This window comes from Pseudophryne corroboree, chromosome 10, assembly GCF_028390025.1.
Source record: "Pseudophryne corroboree isolate aPseCor3 chromosome 10, aPseCor3.hap2, whole genome shotgun sequence".
In the NCBI taxonomy this organism is placed as follows: domain Eukaryota; kingdom Metazoa; phylum Chordata; class Amphibia; order Anura; family Myobatrachidae; genus Pseudophryne; species Pseudophryne corroboree.
In genome coordinates, this window is record NC_086453.1 from 262,545,011 (window position 1) to 262,564,440 (window position 19,430).

The following is a 19,430-nucleotide window of genomic DNA, read 5'->3' on the forward strand; positions in this document are numbered from 1 at the left end:
GGGCTGCAGGGTGCCGCGGCCGTGGCCAGCACTATGCACTCCCGCGGATCCCATGTTCCTAGATGCTAGAGTTCAAGTATGACCTCTAGCATGTCTCCTCCATAGCGGTGGCCATTTGGAAGGGACAGTTAGCAGATTGACATGTGGATGGCTAGTCCGCATGTCAATCTGCTCTGAATCAGTGCCGGCGCTTCGGCAGCGATGCGCCTCCAAGCTTCCGCAAAAAAGGGTTTTTCGCTACTTTATGAATAGACCCCAAATAGTGATGTTTTCAGACTGAAGTGCACATCCTAGAATGAAATCGGATGCTTGCAGACTGAAGTGCACTATGTATAATGAAGTAGGTGATTTGCAGTCTGGAGTGCACAGGGCAGCAGGGCCGCCATCAAGGGGGTACTGCGGGTAGAGCAGTCCCGGGCCCCGGACACTGTGACAGAGAAGGGGGTGACCGACTTGCTCCTATCGTATGCTATTTCTGCAAATTGCACAAAGTAAAAAGGAGCACGGCCGGTCCTCTGCCTGCCTGCCAGTCTCCCCGTCCGAGCAGCCATTGCTTGCTGCCGTTGCACAATAAAGTTTATTATGCAGCGCATGTGACGTCATGACATCAAACAGCGCCACTGGAAAATAGAGGAGCAGTGCGCTACCTGTGGTGTCAGTAGCAACATGGATCAGAAGAGCAGCAGCACCACCTGTGAATCTCTGAGAATGCCCATGGTGCCGGTGATGTGGAGGCTGCTGATGGTAAAGAGGAGGTGCTGGGAGGACAAAACGGCTCTGAGAGAGATCAGATCAATGCAGGGTGCGTACCTGATATTTCTTCCCCTTTAAATAAAGTAGTATAATTTCTCTATGCAATTTCATTTTATCGCTATTTATTATTATTTCTATATCTCTCTGTACCGCTGGTGGGTTGGTTGGGGGGATTTGTACATTCCATGGGAGCCATATCCTCATTTATTCTGCCTGCTATTGTTGGCACAATCTGGTGCACAAGGGCAGGGAGGGCATCAGCCTCCTCACGTTCCCTTTATTTGTCTCTTGTGTAATTATTATATTGTATTTACTAATGGTAAAAATGGTAATAATGTATGGTGCTGGAATCTTTATTTATAAAATACTTCAAAAATGTGCTTTATTAACAGCATGCTTTTGAAAGTTAAAATTGGCCAGCAAAGGGGTTTAATGTGTTCTGCAGACCCTTAACTTTTTTTAGAGGGGGATTAAATTCATTGGAATGTTCTGCAGACATTGTATCGCAAGCGCCTTGTGATGCCAACATACTCTATGTGCAGTGTCGGACTGGGGCATGTAGGGCCCACAGGGGAAATGCAGTGATAGTGGCCCATGCTTAGAGGCTTTACTAACTAGTAGTGCATGTTCTGGGCCCCTTGATACATATATCTATATAGCAAATACTGCTAGAGCATGCATGATAATGTTCCAGATTAATAACACTGTAGAAAGTACACCATAGTCCTGTGCAGTATAATGTAACATATGCATAATGTGTAATTCAAGTGCAAAATCTTATCCCCAGAGGAGGGGGTGGGTCCCCAAGCAGTGGGGACAACCGATGGTTTCCCCCGTACCCCTGTGGGCCAGTCCGACCCTGCCTATGTGCATCTATGGCAAGGAATTGAATTAGATGCAGTGTAGACCAAATCTTTTTTTTTTTTTTAAGTACCTATGTGCCTGCATTGCTGCACACTAGGTAGCTGTAACACCCTGAGAAGATCTTCACTGCTCGGTAGTTGTGTTTTCAGTGGGATATTCAATTCAAGCACTGCAGGTTTTCCTGTGCAACTTATGCCCGGCGACAGGGGGGTACAAAGGGTACACCTGTGCCGGGTCCCAAGGTTCACAGGGGCCCGATGACAGCCACCTGATTTTGAACTATAGCGTGCGCCAGTATCAGAAATCAATGATTTCTGTTGCCGGCCCTGGTGCAACTATGGATGTTAGGAAACCTTGATGTACTGTAGTTCAATGCATTTGGCTGTTCTGGAATGGCAAATCATGTCTATCAGAGAATGGAGTCCCAAAAAAAACCACAATCTCCCAAGAGTCCTAACAATGGAAAAGTTGACTTCACAATCCAGCTAGAAATTGAAGAACACCTGTTCCATACTTGTACATTGTGTTTCTCCTGTCTCGACTGTTGCTTTGATTAAACATATTGCCCTTCTCCACCCTACGTTATTGGTTCCCGTGTTAAGTAAGCATCAGTGGATCATGAATCAGTGTATGTACATTTTAGGAAAGCAGACAGAAGATGGCAGTACAGATCTTGTAATGGTTAGCCTCATAGCACTGAGGTCCTGGGTTCGATTCCCATGATGGCCTTAACTGTTTGGAGTTTGTATATTCTCCCTGTGCCTGCGTGGGTTTCCTCCGGGTACTCTGGTTTCCTCCCACATCCAAAAGTATACTGGTAGGCTAATTGGCTCATGACAAAAATAACCCTAGCGTTTCTTGTACATGGGCAGGCTAGATGTGCAAGTGGTTCTTATCTGCCATCACATTCTATGTTCTAGGTAGAAGGGGGCTATACATGAGTGTGTGGCTGCAGAGTGAGTGTGCATGGCTTAGAAGCGTCAGATGCTTATAGTGGACATAAACTTGCACCTACACCATCATGTCCAGACAGATTGAGCGGGCAATGTAAGCACAGCACTTTGATTTTAGCCAGCAACTTCACTTACAATAATGTGTTTACCCAGAGCTGCCTATATGTATACCGTACTGTATATGTTCTGCTTTTAGTGGCTATTTTTATTTACTTCAAAGCATTTATAATATTATTCTATATGAAATTAAAGATTTGCATTTTTAAGATGTGAATATTTGTATTATTTGGAAGAAATAAAAGCACATGTGCAATAATAAGTAGGAAATTATTATGTAATTTTAAATTTACAGTGCAAATATAGGAAAGACAAATAGATGACAGCATGACATTTGACAAATATTTTTTTAAGGAGGATGAAGCGGTGTTGATAATTATAAAGTTTCAGAAGCTGATGACGAAGGTAATGATGACTTCCATTATGTGCCAAATGTCTAAGAGTGACACTAAAGTCAATACCCTAGAGCTGCATGTTGCACTATAAATTGTCCTGCAGCTTGTGTAATTGCATATTCAAGTTGTAGCCTCAACACTAATTATATTAACCATGAAGATTGCAATTGTTTTCCTCCTCGTGGGCCTCAGCTGTTCCTTTGGTAAGATCTGGTCTGTTTAATAGTGTTGTACGTGAATGTATAATGTATATATAGTTCCATGTTACCATACAATGCATTACTGGGTTTTATAGTAAATGTTGAGCAAAGCAGGTAAAATTACAACAGTATAACAATGGTGATGGCTAAAGAATGTATCATTTAACCCTTACTGTGTATTTGTAGCATTCCTAAATGATAAAGCAAAATGTATGCACTATTTCTGCCAATCACACTTTACCAGTTAATAGGAGAAGACATTTCAGCTATACATTAGCATCTCCCATTCCTAAAGGTTGAGAACAAAGATAAGGTGCATACACAAGGAGCAATATGGCTGAGCGATTTAGACTAGATAGTCAAAATCACTCAGAAAGATAGTGCATATCGCTCTGTGTGTACACAGACAGCAATAGCGATGCACGTCCACGCCATGTCGCTATCACTGCTATAAATAGACTGTGCAGGCAAGTCATTTTCAATTAGGTCGCTGGAAAAGTGAAAACATCCCCCTGTTTAAATGAGTTAGCCAAAATCGCTTATAGCCAAAATCGCTTACACACTTAGTCAAAATCGCTGGTAAAGTTAGTCAAAATCTCCTACTGCCAGTTCAAGGGAAATCGCTCAGTCAAAATATCTCATGGTCAAAATCTCTCCGTGTGTATGCACCTTTATTCTCAACTCTCTATCAGATTCAAGACCAATAAAAATGTTGTTCTTTTAAACCACTGGTTTCACTTCACCTTGCTAAATGCTTTTATTCTGTCTGTAAATTTTATATTTAACTTTTTCCCCCCCTAGCTTCTGCTGGTTTGTTACCGTGCACTGGGAAGCTGACCGTAAGAATACATTTCTTTTATCATTTGTTATTTCTTTTGTTGTTATTATTATTATTATTATTATTATTATTATTATTATTATTATTATTTTTATCATCCGTTATTTATATGGCGCCACAAGGATACCGCAGCGCCCAATTACAGAATACATATGCAAGTAGTCAAAACAGAAAAACAGTGATTTACAATTGAAGACAATATAGGACAAGTACAGGGTAACTAAGCATAACTACATCAGCAGATGACACTGAGATAGGTATCACGGTGGCCGAAAACAGTAGGATTTGGGGCATTTGAGGATTATTAAAGTAAGAAAAGGATAAGCACATGAGGGAAGAGGGTCTACTCGTGAGAGCTTACATTCTAAAGGGGAAGGGCAGACAGGGGAACAATGATCATAGTTACTGTTAGGATTGCCAACACTTTACAACATACTTGCCTACCTGACCCTCTCCATGAGGGAGAAAATGCGCTGTTCCTGGACCTTCCTGGTAATGTATGATTGCCATCACCTGTGGTGAAACACCTTTCTTATCAATTAACTAGCTCACCACAGGTGATGGCAATCATACATTACCAGGAAAGTCCAGGAACAGAGCATTTTCTCCCTCATGGAGAGGGTCAGGTAGGCAAGTATGCTTTACAATAGTTTCTAAAAACCCTTTGCTGCTCATCCAGCATATCCAAATATTTCCAGATGCCCCATGTGAAACTGACTAGACCAGAGGTTCTCAAACTCGGTCCTCGGGAGCCCACACAGTGCATGTTTTGCAGGTCTCCTCACAGAATCGCAAGTGAAATAATTAGCTCCACCTGTGGACCTTTTAAAATGTGTCAGTGAGTAATTAATACACCTGTGCACCTGCTGGGTTACTGTGTGGGCTCCCGAGGACCGAGTTTGAGAACCTCTGGACTAGACGGACCTTGGAGTACAAATGTCTCTATTATGAGCAATTTATTTTCAGTACATCCTACTTTTTTTAATGTTGTATACTTCTACAGGGGGGGCATATATATCCCAATCCGCCTCTCAGATGGGATGAGATCAACTCACCTAAATTCACAATGTAATATTTGAATACTATAAATTGGAGGGTTCTGCGGACTGAGTGTCTTTATTCTACAGCTAGCCGGGGTGTGCTGCTCGTTCTGATGGGTGTTCCAACCCACCTATACGTAAATGGAGAAGCTTAGTGGATATACCACAATAGAACTGCGCTCAACCCCTAAGGTGTGTGTGTTTAGCTATGTAATAAAGGATAATGTATGAACAGACCCAAATATGAGTTTGCACTTAGATATAGAAATCACAAAAATAACAATATGATGCGAATTAATTGTTGTGAGCCACTGTATTTATTGTATACTGGCCAATCTAAAGGTGTGCGGTTAATGCCCAGGGTGGGCAATATTGTCTCTTATAAAGTTTATGCAGGTTATAATACAGATTGCGGTGTCCCGCACATCTGCTGTCGAAAAGTCTTTAGGAAAAAAATAATAATAATAACAAATGCTGATGTTGGTAAAAAAATCTTTAAAACCTTCACGATGCCCTGAGCTTATGGTGGTGGCATAAGTGGGGTAAAAAAGGGGGTCTCCGGACTGGTTTCCCCTCTCTGCCCCTGCTGCCCGTAGTGCGTCCTTGTTCAGACGCCCCCCTGGTGCAGGTCGGTCAGAGAGGTGGACCTGTCTAGCGGTGGGGAAAGGATTCAGATGCCGCTCTGCAGAGCGGCTAGCTGCGCCTCTCCCACCACTTACAGAGAACTCACCTGTCGCCCGCTTCAGCCGCACGCCACGCTCCGTCACCGGCTTCCTCCGCTGTCTGGTATCCTAGCAGCGCTGCTGGCTTCCGGGTTGGTCCGGTCACGTGACCGGGTTTTTTCGACGTGGGAAAGAGTCTTCCTGATGAAGTCTTTGAATCTGTAGTGGTTCTTTCTTTGTAGTTCCTAAGAAATATGATATATCCACTAAGCATCTCCATTTAATATTTGAATACATTGTAAGAATGTACTAAACATCACTTGCAGGGACAGAACTTGCAAGAAATCTCTGTCCCTGCAAATCCCTTCCAAGCACTTCTCAGGGTAATATGGGTTTAATTCTGTAGTTGTTATTCAGCCTAACATGAAATAAAAAGCTTTAAACTTTACCCATTCATATGAGCAATTAATGTATGGATTGTGTGATCTAGGGGCTAGAAGAGCTTTTGAGAATACTTTGTTAGGATTAGATCAGGGGTAGGCAAGTAATTTTTAATGGAGTCCGGATGTTATCTAATTATTTTGATCGAGGTCCAAAAAACCACAAAATCAAATATCTGTAATGTAAATAATAACAAGTTTTTATTTTGTTGCTGAAACAAGTAATATACTACATTCCTTAAAAGGAATTCTAAGCCTTAAATAAAACTTTTCTAGACATTACGAGTCTTTATGTTACTCTTAGGCAGTGATTCAGGTTGCTTTGCAAAAGCAAACTCTTTCTTTAATGGACAAAACCATGGGGGTAATTCAGAGTTGATCGTAGCAGTAAAATTGTTAGCAGTTGTGCAAAACCATGTGCACTGCAGGTGTGGCAGATATAACATTTGCAAAGAGAGTTAGAATTAGGTGGGTTATTTTGTTTCTGTGCAGGGTAAATACTGGCTGCTTAATTTTTACACTACAATTTAGATTTCAGTCAGTTTGAACACACCCCACCCAAATCTAACTGTCTCTGCACAAGTTATATCTGCCCCCCTCCCTGCAGTGCACATGGGCCCTCATTCCGAGTTGTTCGCTCGCAAGCTGCTTTTAGCAGCATTGCACACGCTAAGCCGCCGCCTACTGGGAGTGAATCTTAGCTTATCAAAATTGCGAACGAAAGATTCGCAATATTGCGAAAAGACTTCTCTGTGTAGTTTCTGAGTAGCTTGAGACTTACTCTTCCAGTGCGATCAGTTCAGTGCTTGTCGTTCCTGGTTTGACGTCACAAACACACCCAGCGTTCGCCCAGACACTCCTCCGTTTCTCCAGCCACTCCCGCGTTTTTCCCAGAAACGGCAGCGTTTTTTCACACACTCCCATAAAACGGCCAGTTTCCGCCCAGAAACACCCACTTCCTGTCAATCACACTCCGATCTCCAGAACGAAGAAAAAACCTCGTAATGCCGTGAGTAAAATACCAATCTTCATAGCAAATTTACTTGGCGCAGTCGCAGTGCGAACATTGCGCATGCGCAGTTAGCGGAAAATCTCTGCGATGCGAAGAAAATTACCGAGCGAACAACTCGGAATGACCACCATGGTTTTTCCCAACTGCTAACAAATTTGCTTCTGTGATCAATTATGAATTAGGCCCCATGTGCACTGCAGGTGGTGCTGATGGAACGTGCAGAGAGAGTTACATTTTGGTGAGTTATTTTGTTTCTGTGCAGGGTAAATACTGGCTGCTTTATTTTTACACTGCAATTTAGGTTTTAGTTTGAACACACCCCACCCAAATGTTACTCTCTCTGCACATTTTACATCAGTCCCACCTGCAGTGCACATGTTTTTGTACATTAAAGAAGGAGTTTGCTTTTGCAAACCAACCTGAATCACTCCCTTAATGCGAGAAATTGTACTTCCGATCCTGAGACAGTTTTTTAAAGTTTGGAACTCTTGGAGAACAACTAATACGCAGAGTGTCTTCAAGGTGGGCATCTGTTAACCTTGATCGATGTCTGTTTTTCAGAAAATTCATCTTGGCAAAAGAGGTCTCACATATGTATGTGGAGCCAAACATGGTGGCTATGTTGATAGCCAGTTTTTTACAATTTGCGTACTTGTCCAAAACATGCTTAGCCCAAAAATCTTCAGTGGATGCAGTTTTGCACATTTTCAAGGAAGCATCTTCTTGCATGTCGATTATCTCCATTTGAAGGGTAGGTTTTGAAAGTCCGAACAACTTCTCAGCTATATCAGTCCATTCTCCCACTGGAGAAACTTCATAAGGAGTTTTTATAAAATGTGACAGTTTCCCTATCTCTGCAAAGTCTTGGAATCTTGATGCAAATTCCTTCCTAAGATCTGAGACAAAACTTGAAAATACTGCAGTGTCCATTTCAGAATTATTTTTTCTTAATTGAAGAGTAGTTGGAAAATGAATAAATTCTTGCTTTTCAATGTCTTTTTCAAATATATCAAGCTTGTGACGGAAAGCAGAGACACTTTGTATCAGATCACATATTAACTTTCCGTTCCCTTGCAACTCGGTATTAAGCTCATTTAATTATTTGAGAATGTCTTTGAGAAAAGACAAAGCTAGCATATTGCACTTGTTGGCTAGGTGCTCCATGTACTTGCTTGCTTCTTCGGTATTCAAATTTTCCAGGAATGCTGTCACTTCGTCTTTTATGTGCCAAAATCATTCAATAACTTGGCCTTTACTCAGCCAGCCAACATTGTTGTGTTGTAGTAAATCAGAATAGGCCGAATCACATTCAGACAAGAACTCTTTGAACTGTCTGTGCTGAAGAGCAGAGCGAGACCTCATAAAATTGATCAACTTAATCAAGGTGTCCATTACGTCTTTCAATGTAGCACTAAGTGTGCCACAAAGGGATGTCTGATGAATTATGCACTGATAAGATAATATCCCAGCATTCTTACCCCTGATTCTCTTTACCAAACCCTTTTCTTTGCCTATCATGGCCAGGGCGCCGTCAGTTGAAATGGACACAATTTTATTATAGCTTATGTTTGATTTTGTAATGAATTCATCAAAAGTCTTGAACAAATCTTCTCCGCGAGTCTTGCCTTTAAATGGCAATATTGCTAGCAACTCATCTCTAAATAGTTAATTTCAACGTCATAAAATCGCACAAAAATGAACATTTGTTCATTGTCAACAATGTCGCAAGATTCGTCAAGTGCAATGGCGTAACAAGGTGCCTTATGTAGAAGTTCGAGCATGCTGCTTTTGTTGTCAGCAGCTAAAATTTCTGTTCTTCTTGTATTGCTTCTTGATGACAAAGGAATGCCTTGAATAGCCACAAGAATGTCCTTCTTCTCTTCAAAAAGTGCTGTGACTGTTTCCAACATACATTCTTTTATGATCTCCGAGTCCTAAAATGGCTTCAGGTGCTTACTAAGCGTCCAGGATATGCGTAACGCTGCTTCTGCAGATTTTTGTTGTTCGCTCATGCACCGAACTAGTATAGTCATACTATTTTTGTAAGAAGACAGACAAGACTGCAGTTTGTCTTTACGTGCTGCACTACCAGGAGGAAACTTTTTATGAAAATCCTGATGATTTGTTTCGTAGTTTCACTTTACATTTTCACTTTTAATAATAGCGACCGTCTTGTTACATATGTGGCAAAGTGGAACAGCTCCAGTTCTTTCAGGCAGCGTAAACAGTATAGTTCGGTCCACTCCGACAGAAACTTCCTATTTTCACTGTCAAAGTTATGCTTTTTATAAAACATGTTTATCCACAGCACGATGTTTGAGTAACTTAGTAATTCGTACTCACGGATGCTCCATGTATACTGCAGCGTCACCGGGTGCCCTTTGTATACAAATGAAAAAGTGAAGTATCACTGGCACTAGGACAGTCCTTAAAGATGTGTAATCGCCCATTAGTGGTGAAATATCAAAGCCCAGGGTTTTAATTCACACACAAAACAAAATGTTATTGCTGATTTTCATCCCATTGTGTTTTTATTATAAAAATCAATTTATTATAATAAAACACACATACAAGTGGTAAATTCACAAGAACAAATAAACACTGCACTAAGAAGTTTGTGTATTTGTTCTTGTGAATGTCCCATTGTGTTTGGATTAAAACCCTGGGCTGTGATATTTCCCCACTAATGGGCGATTACACATCTTGCACCAGTGATACTTCACTTTTTCATTTGTATACATACAATAGATTCGATTGAATAGATTCAGATTCGCTCCACTGTAGGGGGTCTGGGACGCGATGACTTTTTTACTCCCAGGGTGTAAGAATTAATTGTGTCCCAAACCCCTACAGTGGAGCGCAGTATCTTTCTATCTATTCTTATGCAATACAGACACGAAATATGTTTCCAAATATGACTGCTCACCCTTATGTACAAAGCATGCGTTCGTGGGGATGGGCAGGCCGCAACCCGCAGACGCACTAAAAAGTGCCTCCCGGCTCCGCCGCCAAGTAGCTTGGTTTTCTCTTGAGAGGGTGAGTCCCCAGGGTGTGGGGACTGGGTCCAGTCGGGGATCCTGTGCGGTGCACAGGATCCACTCAGCGCCTCAGCCTCCATCAGTCCCATGATGCGCGTCAGCCTGCTCACAAGAGATGTCACGTGAGCCCGCTCACGTGGGATGCCGCGTCAGCCCGCTCACGTGGGACGTCGCGTCAGCACGCTTTGCAAGGGAAGGAAGATGGACGCTCTTGCCTCTCTGTGTCATTACAGTGTGACTGCAATCTTCCTTCCCCTGCCAGTATCCTGCCAGTATTTAAGTATTTATAATTAGAATCTATTTTCTAGATTAATAAACCGGTCCGCTGTTCTGTCCTTTGCGGTCCGGAGATGGAAACTGACTTTTTATGTGCATTGGGTTTAGGTGTCCTTAAGGTAAAAGCTACCGGAGGCATGTTACCTGATATAGCATCTGTTTTGAGGAAACTGTGTATGAAGACTAGGAGGTATATGTACTTAAGTCTTGGAGAGAGATAAAGTAGATGGAGATAAAGTACAGTACCAAAAAGCTCATAGGTGCCATGTTATTGGCTGTGTTTGAAAAATGACAGGAGCCTGTTGGTTGTTACTTTATCTCTGTCTACTTTATCTCTCTCCAAGGCGAGGTAAATAGACCCCTAAGTCTAAACATCACAAATTTGATGAGACAAACGCTGAACATTAAGTTTACATTTTTCACATCTCTTTTGCAATGTTTAGAATATAGACCAGAGGTCAGCAACCACCCTGATGTATGTCTGACGTGGCACGCAGACTTAAATTTAGAACTCAATATTTTATAATTAAATCAGCAATTTGTTTACTTATTTACTTATAGCCCAGCATATTTCTAGATATAAGGGTCTGTAATGATATACTGATCAGTTGTATCATCTATGGACCATTTGGTGAATTTTATATTTAGAATGGCATAAATTCAGATAAGCACATTATTCCAGTTATTAAGTACGCTCAATACCTATTAGAGATGAGCGCCGGAAATTTTTCGGGTTTTGTGTTTTGGTTTTGGGTTCGGTTCCGCGGCCGTGTTTTGGGTTCGACCGCGTTTTGGCAAAACCTCACCGAATTTTTTTTGTCGGATTCGGGTGTGTTTTGGATTCGGGTGTTTTTTTCAAAAAACCCTAAAAAACAGCTTAAATCATAGATTTGGGGGTCATTTTGATCCCAAAGTATTATTAACCTCAAAAACCATAATTTACACTCATTTTCAGTCTATTCTGAATACCTCACACCTCACAATATTATTTTTAGTCCTAAAATTTGCACCGAGGTCGCTGTGTGAGTAAGATAAGCGACCCTAGTGGCCGACACAAACACCGGGCCCATCTAGGAGTGGCACTGCAGTGTCACGCAGGATGTCCCTTCCAAAAAACCCTCCCCAAACAGCACATGACGCAAAGAAAAAAAGAGGCGCAATGAGGTAGCTGTGTGAGTAAGATAAGCGACCCTAGTGGCCGACACAAACACCGGGCCCATCTAGGAGTGGCACTGCAGTGTCACGCAGGATGTCCCTTCCAAAAAACCCTCCCCAAACAGCACATGACGCAAAGAAAAAAAGAGGCGCAATGAGGTAGCTGACTGTGTGAGTAAGATAAGCGACCCTAGTGGCCGACACAAACACCGGGCCCATCTAGGAGTGGCACTGCAGTGTCACGCAGGATGGCCCTTCCAAAAAACCCTCCCCAAACAGCACATGACGCAAAGAAAAAAAGAGGCGCAATGAGGTAGCTGACTGTGTGAGTAAGATAAGCGACCCTAGTGGCCGACACAAACACCGGGCCCATCTAGGAGTGGCACTGCAGTGTCATGCAGGATGGCCCTTCCAAAAAACCCTCCCCAAACAGCACATGACGCAAAGAAAAAAAGAGGCGCAATGAGGTAGCTGACTGTGTGAGTAAGATAAGCGACCCTAGTGGCCGACACAAACACCGGGCCCATCTAGGAGTGGCACTGCAGTGTCACGCAGGATGGCCCTTCCAAAAAACCCTCCCCAAAAAGCACATGACGCAAAGAAAAAAAGAGGCGCAATGAGGTAGCTGACTGTGTGAGTAAGATAAGCGACCCTAGTGGCCGACACAAACACCGGGCCCATCTAGGAGTGGCACTGCAGTGTCACGCAGGATGGCCCTTCCAAAAAACCCTCCCCAAACAGCACATGACGCAAAGAAAAAAAGAGGCGCAATGAGGTAGCTGTGTGAGTAAGATAAGCGACCCTAGTGGCCGACACAAACACCGGGCCCATCTAGGAGTGGCACTGCAGTGTCACGCAGGATGTCCCTTCCAAAAAACCCTCCCCAAACAGCACATGACGCAAAGAAAAAAAGAGGCGCAATGAGGTAGCTGACTGTGTGAGTAAGATAAGCGACCCTAGTGGCCGACACAAACACCGGGCCCATCTAGGAGTGGCACTGCAGTGTCACGCAGGATGGCCCTTCCAAAAAACCCTCCCCAAACAGCACATGACGCAAAGAAAAAAAGAGGCGCAATGAGGTAGCTGACTGTGTGAGTAAGATAAGCGACCCTAGTGGCCGACACAAACACCGGGCCCATCTAGGAGTGGCACTGCAGTGTCACGCAGGATGGCCCTTCCAAAAAACCCTCCCCAAACAGCACATGACGCAAAGAAAAAAAGAGGCGCAATGAGGTAGCTGACTGTGTGAGTAAGATAAGCGACCCTAGTGGCCGACACAAACACCGGGCCCATCTAGGAGTGGCACTGCAGTGTCACGCAGGATGGCCCTTCCAAAAAACCCTCCCCAAACAGCACATGACGCAAAGAAAAAGAAAAGAAAAAAGAGGTGCAAGATGGAATTGTCCTTGGGCCCTCCCACCCACCCTTATGTTGTATAAACAGGACATGCACACTTTAACCAACCCATCATTTCAGTGACAGGGTCTGCCACACGACTGTGACTGATATGACGGGTTGGTTTGGACCCCCCCCAAAAAAGAAGCAATTAATCTCTCCTTGCACAAACTGGCTCTACAGAGGCAAGATGTCCACCTCATCATCATCCTCCGATATATCACCGTGTACATCCCCCTCCTCACAGATTATCAATTCGTCCCCACTGGAATCCACCATCTCAGCTCCCTGTGTACTTTGTGGAGGCAATTGCTGCTGGTCAATGTCTCCGCGGAGGAATTGATTATAATTCATTTTAATGAACATCATCTTCTCCACATTTTCTGGATGTAACCTCGTACGCCGATTGCTGACAAGGTGAGCGGCGGCACTAAACACTCTTTCGGAGTACACACTTGTGGGAGGGCAACTTAGGTAGAATAAAGCCAGTTTGTGCAAGGGCCTCCAAATTGCCTCTTTTTCCTGCCAGTATAAGTACGGACTGTGTGACGTGCCTACTTGGATGCGGTCACTCATATAATCCTCCAACATTCTTTCAATGTTGAGAGAATCATATGCAGTGACAGTAGACGACATGTCCGTAATCGTTGTCAGGTCCTTCAGTCCGGACCAGATGTCAGCATCAGCAGTCGCTCCAGACTGCCCTGCATCACCGCCAGCGGGTGGGCTCGGAATTCTGAGCCTTTTCCTCGCACCCCCAGTTGCGGGAGAATGTGAAGGAGGAGATGTTGACAGGTCGCGTTCCGCTTGACTTGACAATTTTCTCACCAGCAGGTCTTTCAACCCCAGCAGACTTGTGTCTGCCGGAAAGAGAGATCCAAGGTAGGTTTTAAATCTAGGATCGAGCACGGTGGCCAAAATGTAGTGCTCTGATTTCAACAGATTGACCCCCCGTGAATCCTTGTTAAGCGAATTAAGGGCTCCATCCACAAGTCCCACATGCCTAGCGGAATCGCTCCGTGTTAGCTCCTCCTTCAATGTCTCCAGCTTCTTCTGCAAAAGCCTGATGAGGGGAATGACCTGACTCAGGCTGGCAGTGTCTGAACTGACTTCACGTGTGGCAAGTTCAAAGGGCATCAGAACCTTGCACAACGTTGAAATCATTCTCCACTGCACTTGAGACAGGTGCATTCCACCTCCTATATCGTGCTCAATTGTATAGGCTTGAATGGCCTTTTGCTGCTCATCCAACCTCTGAAGCATATAGAGGGTTGAATTCCACCTCGTTACCACTTCTTGCTTCAGATGATGGCAGGGCAGGTTCAGTAGTTTTTGGTGGTGCTCCAGTCTTCTGTACGTGGTGCCTGTACGCCGAAAGTGTCCCGCAATTCTTCTGGCCACCGACAGCATCTCTTGCACGCCCCTGTCGTTTTTAAAAAAATTCTGCACCACCAAATTCAAGGTATGTGCAAAACATGGGACGTGCTGGAATTTGCCCATATTTAATGCACACACAATATTGCTGGCGTTGTCCGATGCCACAAATCCACAGGAGAGTCCAATTGGGGTAAGCCATTCTGCGATGATCTTCCTCAGTTGCCGTAAGAGGTTTTTAGCTGTGTGCGTATTCTGGAAAGCGGTGATACAAAGCGTAGCCTGCCTAGGAAAGAGTTGGCGTTTGCGAGATGCTGCTACTGGTGCCGCCGCTGCTGTTCTTGCGGCGGGAGTCCATACATCTACCCAGTGGGCTGTCACAGTCATATAGTCCTGACCCTGCCCTGCTCCACTTGTCCACATGTCCGTGGTTAAGTGGACATTGGGTACAACTGCATTTTTTAGGACACTGGTGAGTCTTTTTCTGACGTCCGTGTACATTCTCGGTATCGCCTGCCTACAGAAGTGGAACCTAGATGGTATTTGGTAACGGGGGCACACTGCCTCAATTAATTGTCTAGTTCCCTGTGAACTAACGGCGGATACCGGACGCACGTCTAACACCAACATAGTTGTCAAGGCCTCAGTTATCCGCTTTGCAGCAGGATGACTGCTGTGATATTTCATCTTCCTCGCAAAGGACTGTTGGACAGTCAATTGCTTACTGGAAGTAGTACAAGTGGGCTTACGACTTCCCCTCTGGGATGACCATCGACTCCCAGCAGCAACAACAGCAGCGCCAGCAGCAGTAGGCGTTACACGCAAGGATGCATCGGAGGAATCCCAGGCAGGAGAGGACTCATCAGAATTGCCAGTGACATGGCCTGCAGGACTATTGGCATTCCTGGGGAAGGAGGAAATTGACACTGAGGGAGTTGGTGGGGTGGTTTGCGTGAGCTTGGTTACAAGAGGAAGGGATTTACTGGTCAGTGGACTGCTTCCGCTGTCGCCCAAAGTTTTTGAACTTGTCACTGACTTATTATGAATGCGCTGCAGGAGACGTATAAGGGAGGATGTTCCGAGGTGGTTAACGTCCTCACCCCTACTTATTACAGCTTGACAAAGGGAACACACGGCTTGACAAATGTTGTCCGCATTTCTGGTGAAATACTTCCACACCGAAGAGCTGATTTTTTTGGTATTTTCACCAGGCATGTCAACGGCCATATTCCTCCCACGGACAACAGGTGTCTCCCCGGGTGCCTGACTTAAACAAACCACCTCACCATCAGAATCCTCCTGGTCAATTTCCTCCCCAGCGCCAGCAACACCCATATCCTCCTCATCCTGGTGTACTTCAACACTGACATCTTCAATCTGACTATCAGGAACTGGACTGCGGGTGCTCCTTCCAGCACTTGCAGGGGGCGTGCAAATGGTGGAAGGCGCATGCTCTTCACGTCCAGTGTTGGGAAGGTCAGGCATCGCAACCGACACAATTGGACTCTCCTTGTGGATTTGGGATTTCGAAGAACGCACAGTTCTTTGCGGTGCTTTTGCCAGCTTGAGTCTTTTCAGTTTTCTAGCGAGAGGCTGAGTGCTTCCATCCTCATGTGAAGCTGAACCACTAGCCATGAACATAGGCCAGGGCCTCAGCCGTTCCTTGCCACTCCGTGTGGTAAATGGCATATTGGCAAGTTTACGCTTCTCCTCCGACAATTTTATTTTAGGTTTTGGAGTCCTTTTTTTACTGATATTTGGTGTTTTGGATTTGACATGCTCTGTACTATGACATTGGGCATCGGCCTTGGCAGACGACGTTGCTGGCATTTCATCGTCTCGGCCATGACTAGTGGCAGCAGCTTCAGCACGAGGTGGAAGTGGATCTTGATCTTTCCCTAATTTTGGAACCTCAACATTTTTGTTCTCCATATTTTAATAGGCACAACTAAAAGGCACCTCAGGTAAACAATGGAGATGGATGGATACTAGTATACAATTATGGATGGACTGCCGAGTGCCAACACAGAGGTAGCTACAGCCGTGGACTATTGTACTGTACTGTGTCTGCTGCTAATATAGACTGGATGATAATGAGATGTAGTATGTATGTATAAAGAAGAAAGAAAAAAAAACCACGGGTAGGTGGTATACAATTATGGATGGACTGCCGAGTGCCGACACAGAGGTAGCTACAGCCGTGGACTACTGTACTGTGTCTGCTGCTAATATAGACTGGTTGATAAAGAGATGTAGTATGTATGTATAAAGAAGAAAGAAAAAAAAACCACGGGTAGGTGGTATACAATTATGGATGGACTGCCGAGTGCCGACACAGAGGTAGCTACAGCCGTGGACTACCGTACTGTGTCTGCTGCTAATATAGACTGGTTGATAATGAGATGTAGTATGTATAAAGAAGAAAGAAAAAAAAAACCACGGGTAGGTGGTATACAATTATGGACGGACTGCCGAGTGCCGACACAGAGGTAGCTACAGCCGTGGACTACCGTACTGTACTGTGTCTGCTGCTAATATAGACTGGATGATAATGAGATGTAGTATGTATAAAGAAGAAAGAAAAAAAAACCACGGGTAGGTGGTATACAATTATGGATGGACTGCCGAGTGCCGACACAGAGGTAGCTACAGCCGTGGACTACCGTACTGTGTCTGCTGCTAATATAAACTGGTTGATAATGAGATGTAGTATCTATAAAGAAGAAAGAAAAAAAAACCACGGGTAGGTGGTATACAATTATGGACGGACTGCCGAGTGCCGACACAGAGGTAGCTACAGCCGTGGACTACCGTACTGTGTCTGCTGCTAATATAGACTGGTTGATAATGAGATGTAGTATGTATAAAGAAGAAAGAAAAAAAAAAAACACGGGTAGGTGGTATACAATTATGGATGGACTGCCGAGTGCCGGCACAGAGGTAGCTACAGCCGTGGACTACTGTACTGTGTCTGCTGCTAATATAGACTGGTTGATAAAGAGATGTAGTATGTATGTATAAAGAAGAAAGAAAAAAAAACCACGGGTAGGTGGTATACAATTATGGACGGACTGCCGAGTGCCGACACAGAGGTAGCTACAGCCGTGGACTACCGTACTGTACTGTGTCTGCTGCTAATATAGACTGGTTGATAAAGAGATGTAGTATGTATGTATAAAGAAGAAAGAAAAAAAAACCACGGGTAGGTGGTATACAATTATGGATGGACTGCCGAGTGCCGACACAGAGGTAGCTACAGCCGTGGACTACTGTACTGTGTCTGCTGCTAATATAGACTGGTTGATAAAGAGATGTAGTATGTATGTATAAAGAAGAAAGAAAAAAAAACCACGGGTAGGTGGTATACAATTATGGACGGACTGCCGAGTGCCGACACAGAGGTAGCTACAGCCGTGGACTACCGTACTATACTGTGTCTGCTGCTAATATAGACTGGTTGATAAAGAGATGTAGTATGTATGTATAAAGAAGAAAGAAAAAAAAACCACGGGTAGGTGGTATACAATTATGGATGGACTGCCGAGTGCCGACACAGAGGTAGCTACAGCCATGGACTACTGTACTGTGTCTGCTGCTAATATAGACTGGTTGATAAAGAGATGTAGTATGTATGTATAAAGAAGAAAGAAAAAAAACCACGGGTAGGTGGTATACAATTATGGACGGACTGCCGAGTGCCGACACAGAGGTAGCTACAGCCGTGGACTACCGTACTGTACTGTGTCTGCTGCTAATATAGACTGGTTGATAAAGAGATGTAGTATGTATGTATAAAGAAGAAAGAAAAAAAAACCACGGGTAGGTGGTATACAATTATGGATGGACTGCCGAGTGCCGACACAGAGGTAGCTACAGCCGTGAACTACCGTACTGTGTCTGCTGCGACTGGATGATAAATAATGATATAAAAAATATATATATATCACTACTGCAGCCGGACAGGTATATATTATATAATGACGGACCTGCTGGACACTGTCTGTCAGCAGAATGAGTTTTTTATAGAATAAAAAAAAAAACACCACACAAGTCACACGACGAGTGTTTAACTTTTTCAGGCAATCACAATATAGTATACTACTAACTATACTGGTGGTCAGTGTGGTCAGGTCACTGGTCAGTCACACTGGCAGTGGCACTCCTGCAGCAAAAGTGTGCACTGTTTAATTTTAATAATATGTACTCCTGGCTCCTGCTATAACCTATAACTGGCACTGCTCCCCAGTCTCCCCCACAATTATAAGCTGTGTGAGCACAGTCAGATATATACATAGATGATGCAGCACACTGGGCTGAGCAGTGCACACAGATATGGTATGTGACTGAGTCACTGTGTATCGTTTTTTTCAGGCAGAGAACGGATTATATTAAATAAAACTGCACTGTCTGGTGGTCACTGTGGTCAGTCACTACTAAACTCTGCACTCTCTACAGTACTCCTAAGCTCCAGTAAATCAAGTGTCTCTGTCTCAAATCAATCTTACTCTCTCTCTTCTAATCTAAATGGAGAGGACGCCAGCCACGTCCTCTCCCTATCAATCTCAATGCACGTGTGAAAATGGCGGCGACGCGCGGCTCCTTATATAGAATCCGAGTCTCGCGAGAATCCGACAGCGTCATGATGACGTTCGGGCGCGCTCGGGTTAACCGAGCAAGGCGGGAAGATCCGAGTCGCTCGGACCCGTGAAAAAAAACATGAAGTTCGGGCGGGTTCGGATTCCGAGGAACCGAACCCGCTCATCTCTAATACCTATTCATATTTACCATTAAGTGGTGTTTTATTTACTACATTATGGGCCTAATTCAAGGTTGCTTGCAAAATAACATTTTCCTTTAATGGGCAAAACCATGAGCACTGCAGGTGGGGTAGATATAACAGGTGCATAGAAAGTTAGATTTAGGTGGGTTATATTGTTTCTGTGCAGAGTATATACTGGCTGCTTTATTTTTACACTGC

At 44.1% G+C, this 19,430-nt stretch overlaps 1 protein-coding gene across 1 annotated transcript in view; it reads left to right on the plus strand.

The window, feature by feature from the left end:
• The first annotated feature begins 3,160 nt into the window (after positions 1-3,160).
• The window catches only part of LOC134965501 (uncharacterized), a 102,654-nt gene continuing 86,384 nt past the window's right edge, over positions 3,161-19,430 (plus strand). Inside the window, exons 1-2 of the mRNA XM_063941900.1 lie at positions 3,161-3,225; positions 4,024-4,061. Of these exons, the coding sequence (XP_063797970.1) occupies positions 3,177-3,225; positions 4,024-4,061 (87 nt within the window). The 5' untranslated portion in view covers positions 3,161-3,176. The remainder of the gene's footprint in view (positions 3,226-4,023; positions 4,062-19,430) is intronic.